This window comes from Haemaphysalis longicornis, unplaced genomic scaffold (assembly GCF_048455015.1).
Source record: "Haemaphysalis longicornis isolate Haplotype H1 unplaced genomic scaffold, Haemaphysalis longicornis Haplotype H1 scaffold_1, whole genome shotgun sequence".
Classification (NCBI taxonomy): domain Eukaryota; kingdom Metazoa; phylum Arthropoda; class Arachnida; order Ixodida; family Ixodidae; genus Haemaphysalis; species Haemaphysalis longicornis.
This window is the reverse complement of record NW_027526203.1, coordinates 311,803,444-311,816,494: the sequence shown is the minus strand read 5'-3', so window position 1 is coordinate 311,816,494 and position 13,051 is coordinate 311,803,444. Positions and strand designations below refer to the sequence as shown.

The 13,051-nt window shown below is 46.2% G+C and overlaps 1 protein-coding gene across 1 annotated transcript in view; it reads left to right on the top strand.

Annotated features, from left to right (window-relative positions):
* LOC144150028 (CD109 antigen-like) overlaps positions 1–13,051 on the top strand; it is a 167,765-nt gene that overhangs the window by 133,098 nt on the left and 21,616 nt on the right. The window contains exons 22-27 of the mRNA XM_077681819.1: positions 249–437; positions 2,524–2,593; positions 2,818–2,998; positions 5,183–5,260; positions 11,627–11,804; positions 12,699–12,928. Of these exons, the coding sequence (XP_077537945.1) occupies positions 249–437; positions 2,524–2,593; positions 2,818–2,998; positions 5,183–5,260; positions 11,627–11,804; positions 12,699–12,928 (926 nt within the window). The remainder of the gene's footprint in view (positions 1–248; positions 438–2,523; positions 2,594–2,817; positions 2,999–5,182; positions 5,261–11,626; positions 11,805–12,698; positions 12,929–13,051) is intronic.

The window sequence follows — 13,051 nt, the reverse complement described above, 5'->3', positions numbered from 1 at the left end:
TGTGTGGGGGGGGGGTGCGCGCATGGCTTTTTGTTATTTCTGAACCAAGAAAGGAGGACCAAATTTGTTGTCGAACAAAGGCTGAAATAATACGAAAGGTGTTGTATTTTAGGGAAAGCAAAAAATGACTGCTTTTAGCATCCCTTGAAAGACTGTCCGTATTCAGTTTGAAGCCCTTTTGTAGGACATGCATCTATTTCTTATTTCTAGTGCCATAAACGACTGTTTGGTTTGTGACTGCCTTGCAGGAGACATTGTGGGGACGCCTCTGGAAGGCGACGTCAACCCAGAAGACTTCGGCTTCTCAAGTGCCACAAAGTCGGGTGAACATGCCATGTTCGCTTTTGCCTACCAGGTTCTGCGGCTCACCTATCTGCGGCTCACGGACCAGTTGACCCGGGATATTGCGAAGCCCATCTTTGAGAAATTAAACAAAGGTGAGCCCGTGCATAAGAGGTTGTCACGCCGAGCATGGCACCATCTTTGAGAAATTAAACAAAGGTGAGCCCGTGCATAAGAGGTTGTCACGCCGAGCATGGCAGATTTTTGCACCGCTCACTGTCTACACGACTATTGAGCTTCCTCCTCCTTTCACTGATGTCATGGCTTCACCACCAAAGTGTTTCTGTCAAAATGCTGCCAAATTGTAGGCTTCTATGACATCATGTACGCCCAGTACCATAGTTGATGCTTCATGCGAACACCTAAAAAAGAGTTCAAATCCAATTAGTTACAATTATTGAACAGAGAAATCTTTTATTTCATTTGTCATGCTTAATTTTTTTGTTGCAAATTCAGAAATGTGTAAAGATTAATAAGGATGGCTACTTAGTCTGGCACTGGAAGCAGGGAAGACCGTCGAAATGATGGATGCATGAAATAAGAAAATTGGGGTGGAGGCAAGCAATAGACCGGGGAAGTGCAGGAGAGGACTTGTAGGTCGGTGTGAGAGGCCTTCACCCTGCAGCGAACGCATAGATAGGCACATGATGATTATGATGTTGGTGATGATTGGGCCGCACTGTATAGACACTGCCTCCGAATGAAAAGGCGAACAAATTGAGCACTTGTGAACAATTTCTAGAGAAAAGCCAGTTCTCTAACTATAGGCCAGCCTGTCTCATTTGATGACTAGCCGATGATTTTATGTCGACACTATTAGGACATACCGTGTACAAAAGATTTCTCTCTGCGATTCTTTAGAGCCTCAGGCTTGGTGGTCACCACCCTTGAGCGTAGGACAAACACATACAGTGGAAAATGTGGTGTGCAGCCGCCCCTGTAAGGGCATCGGACGCATTATCCAAAGGTTGTTGATTGGCACACCATCCGGGGCACATATTTAGTTCTCCCATTATTCTGTATTTTTTAACACATGTAATGAAAACTACAAACCACTTCCCCTCTTTGCCATCCTGGGCCTTCCTGACTATTAGATTTTTTGCATGTGTATATATGTACAGTCATCCACAGGCTTAGCCGGAGCAGTGCTTTACCCACTTATCATCTGCTGCACTTCTTAAAAGTTTGCAGCGGCTCTTAAAGGGACCCTGCAGCCCTTAACATCAACTACTTGGAATGTATTTTGGGGTAAACTCTATTGTCCCAGCAATCTCGTTCCAGCAATCTCCTCCCGCAAGAATTATGAAAATCTGTTCACTATCACCGATACTACGCACGATGAGAAATCGCACATAATTGTTCCCTCTCGACTCGACCGCGGACAATGCGACGAAAGCTGCGTGCTCTCTCCCGGAGAGGAGGGCTGCTCACGGCGTTCTCTTCCGCGACCTTCAATATATCACAGGCCGGGGAGTTTTATCCTTTTCTCCGCAATGTGGAGGGGGTCACTTTCCAGTCTGGTGCCACAAAAAAGGAGGCATGGCTGCCTGCTCGCAAGCGCGCACTCAGGCTGGTAGGGCGTTTTTGAAGCAATAAACGTTTGTTGTCGAGTGGTCTCGTTGAAAGGGGTATTGAGTTTGTCACTCCAACTCCGCGCGCACTCAAAGCACACAGTAAATGCCAAAGCTGTGCGGACTGGTTCAGGCATAGAAGAGGTTGGTACACAGTGCCGACGACGGCGGATCGTCACAGGAAATGCGAGAAATAAGCCGCGAAGTTGACCAGCGACAGCCAACAGGACAGCCATGGCCTCAATGACGTCGTTTAGGCCATACCAGGGGTGCATAATGAGGAGAATTGAAGAGAGCACGGTTTGTTTTTCCACGTCTTTCACAGCGATTTGCGCGCTCACTGCTTCACGTGCAGGTGGAATATTTGGCTCAGGTATTCCTGGCACTATAATCTAAACGTTGCGCAGGTTTACTTGCACTGCTACAAGAGTATTGCAGGGTCCCTTTAAGTTCTCCACATTGGTATGAAAAGATTTTCATGGGAACTTTTGAGATATCCCACGCTAAAGTCAAATGTGATGTTTAGCTAAGCCTGTGGATGACTATATATACTATATAGCCATTGGTTAGTTGAATTTGAAATAGTTGTGTTGTTTTCTCCATTTTATAGCGTACGTGTATCAGAGCTCCTATTTCAAGAACGGTGCTTTTACAATGTTCAAGAAAGAAGCGAGTGTGTGGTGAGTATGGTATTTGCACTTCAGGGTTCGTTAGGCCATATATAATTAGCTTCGGGGGTACTTACCTTGTAAGATGTTTTGTGGCCAGCCAAAGAAAAAAAATTTGGGGTGCAGTTCACACCAGAAGTGGTCACAAAAAGTACCCTAATATAAAAGGCCGAAAGCGTCAAATCTGGGTAAAAGTAAGGGAATATTTCAATGTCAACACAGGATTCTTTTTTCAGGCTCACAGCATTCAGCTTACGAATGTACACACTGGCGCTCTTCCCGGATTGGGAAAACTTCATCTACATTGATCCCCGACTCATCACTCAGGGAGTTCAGTTCCTGCTCAACCACCAGGATAGCAGTGGCGCTTTCTACGAGACCACGCGGTATCCGTGGAATCGTAGGATGAGCTCTGAGGTGAGCTTTCTCACTGATAATGCCTAGGCTCAAGCCACCATAGAAATATAGGGGCAAAATTTGTTTTCATTCTCATAAAATTACTATATTTATTCAAATGTAAGGCAAGGTTTTTTTTCCAAAACTATGGCCTCACAGTTGACCCCACCTCATATTTGAGGTAAATGGCTTCGATGCTCCTTTGGTGTGGGGAAACATCCGCTATCTTTTTCTTTGCATGAAAATGCAATTATTTTCGAATATTTAACTTTGCTGCACCAGGACATGTTTGCCCTGGAACCCAATGGCTCATTCATCATCAACAACAACAAAAGCAATCCGGCAGCAGTTCAAAACTGCATAAGAGCCATCGCAGGCTGCGAGTCACTAATGGTGCATCGCGTGACGTCGAAAAAAGAAGCCAAAGGTATCAACAATCCAATATGCTCCCATCCACAGGCTGAGTTGGAAGTCGAACTGTTCTAACACAGTCGCCATCCCATGACGCATGCATCGATTGTGTTTACCTGCCGGTGCACATGCAGGCTTTGTGTGTCATTTGTTTTGTGCGGCATTTGACTCCGCTGGATTGTCTACGAGGACCTTCATGTGTTGGCATGTGATTATGGCAAGGTGTCGCCACTAGGCAGTGCTGAGCAACTGTGGAACAGGGTGGAAATACTACATCTCTGAAAACAATGTATGCCGTTGGAGGAAGGAGGCCTTTTTTGTGTGCACTGCCACATGAAAAACAAACCTTCTGGGTCTGCTGAAGGGTGTGTTTTTCAGAGTAGAGAAGAAACCAAGAACCGTGTTTTGGCCCTGATATCAGAAGTGTTGCAGATAAAGGCAAGAGAGCTCAGAGGTGATTGAGGCATCTCGGGATCACAATTCAAGGCCAGCCGAGGCTGTGCTCAGAAGTTCTTAAAGAGTACCAGCTTCCCTACTAGAATGCAGACTTTAAGCTTCCTAAAGCCTTGGTGGCAGCTTCATTTAAGAAATGCAGCGTTTCTAACTCGTTGAATGACACCAAGAACAGTGAACTTATGGAGCGAGACAGCAGCAAAGAAAACGCAGATGTATCAGAAGATGGTAGCTGGCGATTGTTGGGGTTGTTGTAGGTACCAATATATGCGCCTTTTGTACCTTTTTGAAAATGGGATTTTGAATACATTTTTTAGGTCGTTCCTTTGCCTTATATTAGTGTGAAAACATTTTCTTTTTCTGGGTCCTTCAACTTCTTCTCTCCTTATAATCACAGCCGCCTTTTAAGTGAATAAATACGGTAAATGAACAGTTCGAGGAACATGCTGGGGTCTGCACAAAATTTATCACTTGCTTAGCTATCGTATTGGGCTTAGCCATGTCTCTTTCAATAAGCATGCACGGCACATAACCTGTGTTTGTGTAACAGTGTAAATTGATTTGTCAGCAGTACCAGTCGTTTCCAAGGCTGTCACATTGCCCCCTGTGTAGCATGCTCCCGAGCTATGCTAGGAGCATCACCATAGGATACTTGTAAAACAGTTTAAGCATACATGTGGCATTCTGCATCAAGGATGAGTAACAGGATGAGGGTGTCTTCTTGCTGTCTTCGACGAAGAGGGTAACAGTGGCATGGTGCAAGAAGGGCAGGGGGAGCAGTATATAGAGCTACCTCTCTATCATGAGGAAGCAGCATTGCATTTTGCTGATATACAGAAAGCTCCCAGTGATCAAACGCTAGCTGCCTCCGATTCCATTCCAATTCCAGTTCAAATTGATCGCCGTATTGGGGAAAATGCCTACGGTCATTTTACAGCGAAAGCTCTTTGTAGTGCTTCTCCAAGGTTTCGCAGTGCAGACAGAACCCTCCAGTGCAGTCACAAAAGAGCATGGCGTAAACACAGCTGGCCATGGTGCTCCAGAAAGCTTATCCTTGGCGCGTAATCGGTGCGACCCCTTAGGTGTTCCACTTGCGCCGCTGTGTTGACTTGAGGGCTCCACCGATGCTATGCCACTAGCACGCACTTTGCGTCACACCCATGTTTCTTAGCAGATGTTTACAGCTCAACCTAGGGTTAGCGGTAAAGTAGGGGTTCCTCAAATTTTTTCCATCTTGTATCGTTATTTATGCTGAGACGAGACTTCAGCATGGCAGTTCTTAATGAATGGAGATTCTTGGTGGTGGTTCATTTCCATCACATTGTTGCATCCTCATTGCAGGCGCACAACAAGGACAAGAACATCACGCTGACTGCGCAAGTTGTACTCACCCTCTCAAAGGTTTCGGAGCTGACTGGGGTAAGTAGACGTGGTGTGCATTTCCTATTGGAAATAAATTATTTGCTTTTGCTCTTTCTTAAAATATTGGTATATTAAGGGCAGCCGTAGTTTTGACCTTCCCTTCTTTTTTTGTCCCATTTTTCTGCTGAGGAGAACTATTTGGGTGGCTTTCCATCAAATGCAACCGTTTCTTAAAGCTTTGGAATTGAAGAACTTAAAACTGTAAAGCAAAATTAGGTGGGGCAGAAAGCCCGGGGGGATCTTCCCCTTGAAGATTAAACGTAGAGGAAGATTCCTCAGGGCAGTTGTTCAATAACATGACAGTGGGGATGACAATGAAAATGCGGGACATGTAGGTATGACGTGTGTGTACACTATTATAAAAATAGTGTTTCTGTTGACGCTATGCAGACTAATGCTGCAGCGTGCTGCTTATATCACTCAATGTATACATTTATAACACCATCATATTGTGCACATTTACATCAGTAGAGATACAATTTATGGAAATTTGGTTTAAGCACAATTTAATCACATGCTGTAGGCCTCTGCGTTGAAAGTTGGCATATGTGATTATGTGTGGAATTTCAAATGACTTCTGTCGGCCGTATGGCCTCAGGCTCAAAACGTGGGACAAAGTAGCTATTGCATGAAGTGAATTTGGCCCGATTTAGTCACACATAAAATTCGTGCGTGTAAAATCTTGAAATGCGGTCTATACGAATTTGTTGCGCCCCCTCTCAATTCTGGCACCTCAAAGCCCAGGTGCTGCTTTTGTGAGTTAAACCCCTAACATGAATTTTAAGGCTGGAAGCACAGCTGGACTTTTTATCAAACATTTGATTCGTGCATCGCGTGCGGGTCTTCCACTTGATGACTGGGACCATGGACTTGCTTCTTTTTGCTCACCCAACCGCTCTTGGGAAAGAGGAGAAGAATGAAGCCCCATGTTGTTTGGTCATGACCTTGCTCCTTACCTCACTCTTCGCATGGGTGTTGAGCGTAGTTCAAAGATTGGGATTGAGTGTCATCGATGAAAAGGAAGCCCATATAAAACACAGACAAAAATGTTGCTCCTTATGGCGCGTGGTAGTGTTAATGCACGAGCATTATTCGTGCGTCGCTTGGTTCAGTTGGTGAAAACAAGCTGCATTCTCAGATCCCCATGGTCTTAACCTGTCAAAAAAATTCCCATTGCCGGCATGTAGCCTGAAACCTGTCAGCGAGATTCTCATTGGCTGCAAGTAGCCAGGAACCTGTCATTGAAATTTACGTTGGCTGCGACAGCCTGACACGCCCACTCAGATGGATTGGCCAGTGACGATGACAAAAGTTTTCAGAGCTGATGGTTGCAAACGAGGGCTTGCGGCGGCCCCATGTTCCCTTTGGTTATGCGACGGCCCAATGTTAGCGCTAACATTATGCTTTGAAGTGTAACGTCGTCAATCGGTATGCGCAGCTCAACGTACAATGGGTTCGATGTTGCTTGGCACATGGTAGGCTCAACGTTACGGTCACCTATCCAGTCAGGTGGATTGGGCAGTAATAATGACAGTAGGCATCAGAAGCTCACGGTCAGTTTGGCAATTTTCATTTTGCTGCGGCGGCAACCTACCCTCCCACAATGCATGCATACTCAGTCAAGGGGATCTTTCAGGAGAAGCTCACAGGCAACTCACATCTTCCAATTTGGTTTGACGTCAGCAACTATCCGTGCATGTGCTAGCATTGTATCCTACCATGGCATTAGGCCAGCCAGGGATCGGTTAACTATGTACAGTTGAACCTCAATATAAGAGACATGGATATAAGAGACAAATGGGTATAAGAGACACTATTCACCCACATGGTTGCCTGCCCTATCTTTCCCAATAAATTGACCTCTTTTATAACAGACATTGGATGTAGAAGACAGTTGGTTACAAGGGACAAGTCATCCTTGAACTTTAATCAATAATCTCGCTTGTAACAGACATTTTAACTTCAGATGCAGTGCCACCAGTCACTAATTGCAGTTGCTTCCATTGTGGAAACACAGGTGGACAACAGATGCCTGCAGTCGCTATTTATTATAACTTCAGCAAACACACAGTGGTTCAGTCAGCTATGAAATGACGATGAGAAGCCCTGCCAATGGAAATGCAACTTACAGAAGCGGTTGAAGCTTACTGCCATCCATTGGAGCGTGACCGCACATGCGGGCTCTCCCACTCGCGTAGCTCCCAATCAAGAAGCATCGCAGATGTTGAATCCTGCAAGTGTAATGAATAGCCTGAGCACACAGTGGGAGAAGCTGTGTGCCCCGACTATTCATTAGGCTTGTGAACTCAACATCTACGATTCATCTTCCACAAACAGTGAAAGGAAAAAAGCTTGTAGGATCGGTTGTAAAAAACAGTGAAAATACAGTCATGAAGCAAACAAAGATTCAGAACTCTTTCATAAATTCTGGGGGCCAAACATAAATTAGAATGAATCTTTTGCAACATGCTGTAGTGTTCTTTTGAGCTTGTTTTAGTCATATGGTGCCCACATTGAATTAGGGTCTGATTTGTAAGTGAGAACATGGTTCCCTGCTTATAAGAGACATCTCGTATAAGTGACAGAAACTGCTCCCCGGTACGTGTCTCTTATAAAGGGGTTCAACTGTAACATGATATCACTGCATTACTGCCTCGCTCTCCATCAGTACCCTCTTGCCCACCCTGGGCTGAACAGCCAGAAGGAGTAAGTATGGCGACTTCTGCCGGCCTGCCCAGGCCGGCCGAGGACTACTCCACCGAATTCACTCCTCGCAATTTCCTTTGCCAAATTGTCCAATCTGTGGGCACCAAGCCACACTAATGCACTTTATATAGGCTTGCCCTCAAGGTCCGTCTCCCTCTGTAGTTAACGAAGAGCAGTGGGAGGGAGCACCGAGTAGCTCGGACCCAGAGGCAGACACTTCTGGTCACCTGTGTTGCCAACATCGCCATTGGCCTCAAACCAACACCTCTCTTCCCTAGACCTTCTTCCTAAGCCCTAAACCCAAAAAACGGCTCATTAAAGTGATCTGTCTCTCTTAACATTCCAACCCCCAATTTTCACATACCCACTCGGAAAGGATGGTCAGTGACGATTACAGCAGCAGTCAGAAACTCATGTCTGGCCGGCCGATTCACGAATTTCTAATGGCAGCAACGTCAGCATACCCCGCCCCCCACTCATGTGCTTTCACAACTCAACAAAAAGTGATTCTCACACATTCTCACATCATCAGAGAAAACTTAGTTGCCCCTGTAACATTTTCTATGTTCTGGCGAGCAATGTGATTAGTTTTATCAGCTCACGCTCGCGCAGACTGTCCAAGTCAAGCAAGCTGAAGCAGGCTGGCTAAGAGATAAGCATGCGGCCGTGCCATGATGTGTTGCGGTCCAAGGCACGAGAAACAGGCGGAGCAAGCTGATTTGGATTTTTCATTTCCCTGTGGTCAGTGTAAAGTATTTGCAAACGTTATCATAAACACCGCTGTCTTGTAGTACTGTATTTTCGTGCGTATAACCCGCACAAAAAAAGTGAAAATTTCAGTGGCAAAGTAAGGGTGCGGATAATACGCGAGGTTATTTCTTTCGCAGTGTCTAGAGTTACGTCTGACGTAACCCATAATCAAAAACTAAAGTTACGTCTGACGTAACTTTAAGGCAGTGTCTAGAGTTATGTCCGGCTTAACCTGTAAATCATATTGAAGTTACGTCCGACAGAAATGAAAATTAAAGTACACCGGACGTATCTCGACCCCAGTGGTTAAAGATACGTCGGACGTATGCCGACGCCGACAATCTTACTGTACGTCAATTTGGAGTCCCTCCGTTGAAGGGACTTTACGTCGGACATACTCGATGCCCAGAGGCTAAGGAAAGGTACGGTAAACTGACACTGCAGGCCCGTCCGACACACCCGCAGGTGTATCCTGAGGTTGTGCTATGTGGTTGCCTTGGTCACTCGATTGTTCGTCTTGTTGGGCGTCTGTTGGTGCGATCCCGCCTGGCTTCGTGGCGGCGAGGAACCGCCTCGCGCTCATGAACACAATTCCTAGGGTCGAATACCCCTGGTTTTCTTTCTTTTTTTTCTTTCTTTCTTTCTTTCTTTCTTTTTTTTTTTTTTTTTAGACAATGATCATTGCTATGCATTTTTCTATCATTTTTATAAGATCAACCTTCCTAGGTGCCAGCCGCCACTCATAAGTTTTCCCCCGCACGTGGCGCGAAAAAAAGAAGACCCATCTGTAGCTTGTGATCTATGTCTGTGTTGCTCTAATCAAGTCTGTCCTTCCTTGACTAGCCGAAACAGTGTTTCATCGACAACCCACAACTGTGAAACATTCTCTGTGTGCACTGTAACAAATTTAACTTTCGTTCCTCTTTCGTAACGAGTTTATGGTGAGCCTGTCCTAAGTTCCCGAAATTTAAACGGTGTTTTTTTATGCTGTGTGGACCGTAAGCTAAATGGTAACACTCCACATCAGCTTCCAAAAATCGAGTGATCGTTGCTGTTCTTTGTGTAATGAAAGCAGCACAATACGTACCACTGCCGTCCATCTTCTAAACATGATGCAGAAATGCATAGCAATGGTCATTGTCTCAAAAAAAAAAAAAGGAAGAGGAAAAAAGTTCTGGGGCTGGGGGATTCGAACCCAGGGCTTCTGTTCACGAGTGCAAGGTGGTACCTTGTCGCCACGAAGCCAGACTGGATCGCGTCTTGAACAGAGGCTTAACAAGACAAACTCTCGAGCAACCAATATCCCAGCGGTAATCTCGTCCGATGTAAATCGTATGAGATCACACGGCAGGCTCTTCCTCTGCGGCACCGGATTTGCATTTCCAGAGGGAACCACACAGCACAACCTCAGGATACACCTGCGGGCGCATCCGACGGGCCTGTACAGTCATCCACCGGCTAAGTCCGCCGTGCCTTTCTTTAGCTTCTGGGAATTGGGTACGTCCGACGTAAAGTCCTTTCATCGGAAAAGGGACTTTATTCCGACGTACCGTATGATTTTCGAGGTTGGCGAACGTCTGACGTACCTTTCTTTAATTTTAACTTACTTCGGACGTAACTTCTATCATTTACAGGTTAAGCCGGGCGTAACTCAAGACACTGGCTTAAAGTTCCGCCGGATGTGACCTTAGCTTTCAATTCTGGGTTCCGCGTCGGACGTAACTCTGGAGACTGGTTTAAGTTTCGTCGGACGTAACTTTAGTTTTTAAATTTGGGTTACGTCGGACGTAACTTTAGTTTTCGATTTTGGGTTACGTCGGACGTAACTCTACACACTGCATATTTCTTTAGTGCAGCTTCACGGCAATGCGTGTTGTGCCATGAAGCTCCTACGCAGGAACACTGACTAAGCCTTCCACGGCACTAGTCTGCAAGTGGATTGCCGAGGCATAGAGGGCGATTCCAGGTGAGATGGTGCAAAATGGCTTCAAAAAATGCTGCATAACAAACAACATGGATGGAACTGAAGGACCTTGTGTACAACAGTAAGGACTGCGGCTCAAGCGATAGCTCTAGCGAGAGCAGCAACACTGAGTGAATTGTGACTTTCGCCTTGTAGTCAGTGTATTCTACTTGCTAGATATACGCTCTTTCTGTCTACATAGTATGCAACATGTTGCTCGAGCAGTAGCTTTGGTGCAGCCCTTCCTGTATCAAATGTGTGGGCAACACGCGGCAATTTTTTTTTTTTTTTTTCTTTTCCGGCGGGCTGAAAGTGGGGGTGCAGGAGCGGGTTATACGTGCAAAAATACGGTATACATGTGCAGTGTTGGAGCCCTCAAGATACACTCTTCTCTCTCCCTTTTCTTCCAATACACAGTTCGCCGCTAGGGTACACTGAAACAAACGAAACGTTGTTTCCTTCAATCAGGAAATTCAAGATGGCATATGAATAATCACTCCTGACTTAAATGGTTCCATGGATGCTAGTAATTGACAAACAACAACTCACTGAACAATGTAATAAAGCTTGGTGAAAATGCAATGGCATGAGCGAGTGGGCATAAGAAAGGTGATTCTGTTAGATTCGTGCAGAGGAGTTCTGGGCGAGATAACACACGTGCAGGCAACTGGCTAAGACAGGCAGGCTGATTTGAGTCATGTTGGCCTGTATGCCCCTCCTCCCACTTCTGACCGAGAGTGAGCAGGGACATCACTAAAACTTTTCTAAAGTAGAACAACTGGGGCCAACTTGAGGGTTTTCGGTAGAGTGAAAGGGTGGAGCAGGAGGCTTCAGAAGGAGTGCTCCCTCCTGGACTTCCTTTCATCATGCTCCCAAGGCCCTACAATTTCTTCAGCCGCTTTCTGATGGTTGGGCACTGATGGCGTTTCTTTGCTTGCATCCAGACCATTCGTGAACGTGCCAGCTCAGCCAAGCGGGATGCCGTGAAGTATCTGGAGACTCAGCTTGCCCAACTGAAGGACCCATACAGTGTCGCCCTGGCAACGTACGCACTGTTCGAGGCCGGCTCCAGCGATGCACAGCTTGGCTACACCATGCTCGACTCCATGAAGCGGGACTCTGGTAAGATCTTGTTCTCTCCTCCACATGCTAAATGAGTAGTCTTAGCCGAGCACTTTTGAGTACCACTTGCAGGCTTAGTGTAAGCTAGGGTAGTTACATATACACATTACACTTGGATGAAACTCTGAGTGAGCCTAGTGGCATTGGAATTGGCCACAGTAGAAAACGGGACAGTGCCCAGCAAAGGACTGCGCATTCTATTATACAAAGGTAGCAGCAATTTGTAAATGTGATGTAATTTGCGGACATAGTTGGGGAGTACCAGCAGCTGTTTTGGAACAGTGGAAGATGTGGCGAGGTGGGGCAAGCAACTTCTTTCAATCTCCTCAGTGGTAGGTGGACGTGGGGTCCTTCGATGCAATCAGGAATCTCTCATCTCTGCTCCTTGCTCCTACTAAGTGAGCTGAGGGTGTGGGGCTGTGGTGAGAGACCTGACTAGCTTGAAAGAGGATTTCACATTATGTATTCCCATGTTCACGCCACGCAAGGGCTTCCAAATATTTTTCTCGTTCAACCAACTTGCGACTATACTTTTCGTAAGGCTAGGGTGGTTCCAACCTTACCTCGCACATGTGCAATGATCCAAGCAGTTCCCGTGGAACAGCCTGCAGTGCCATTCGCCCCTTATGTTTGGCCACTCATATACACTACGTGCTCGAGTGAGCTCAAGGTCGTCCCACGGCTGGTAATGGCAGGGACTTCCTTTAGAGCCACTCCTTAAGGGTGTGCTAGCAATTTTTATGGAGGAAATCTTTATCTTCAAGGCAGAAAAACAGGTGGCATTGCTCAAAGCAGCAAGCATTGACACCATTCTGCATCTTGCACTGACTGCGGCCTTGTGGTCTTCTTATAGAGCATGGTGTGGAAGTGACCTGATTTGCCTCTTGCTTGCAGAGGGTGCCGTGTACTGGAGCAGCGTGCCAATACCGCCACCTGTGATAATCTCCCAGAGCCAACGGCCATTCCTTATGCCTCGGTTGCCGCACCCTGAAGACTCTGCAGCTGTAGAGGCCACAGCCTACGCTTTGCAAGTCTATGGCAAGCAGGGAGGCCTCTTCCAGGACCAGATTGTGCGCTGGCTCAACAGGATGCGCGCCACTGACTATGGCTTCATTGGCACCCAGGTAATGTTCTGGCTACCAATTTGTAACTTTACATTACAATTCAACACAGTTGCATACTTGGTACCTGGTCTCTGCAGCTTGATGTATCATCAAATATTTAACCTTTGTGTTTCAGCATTGACT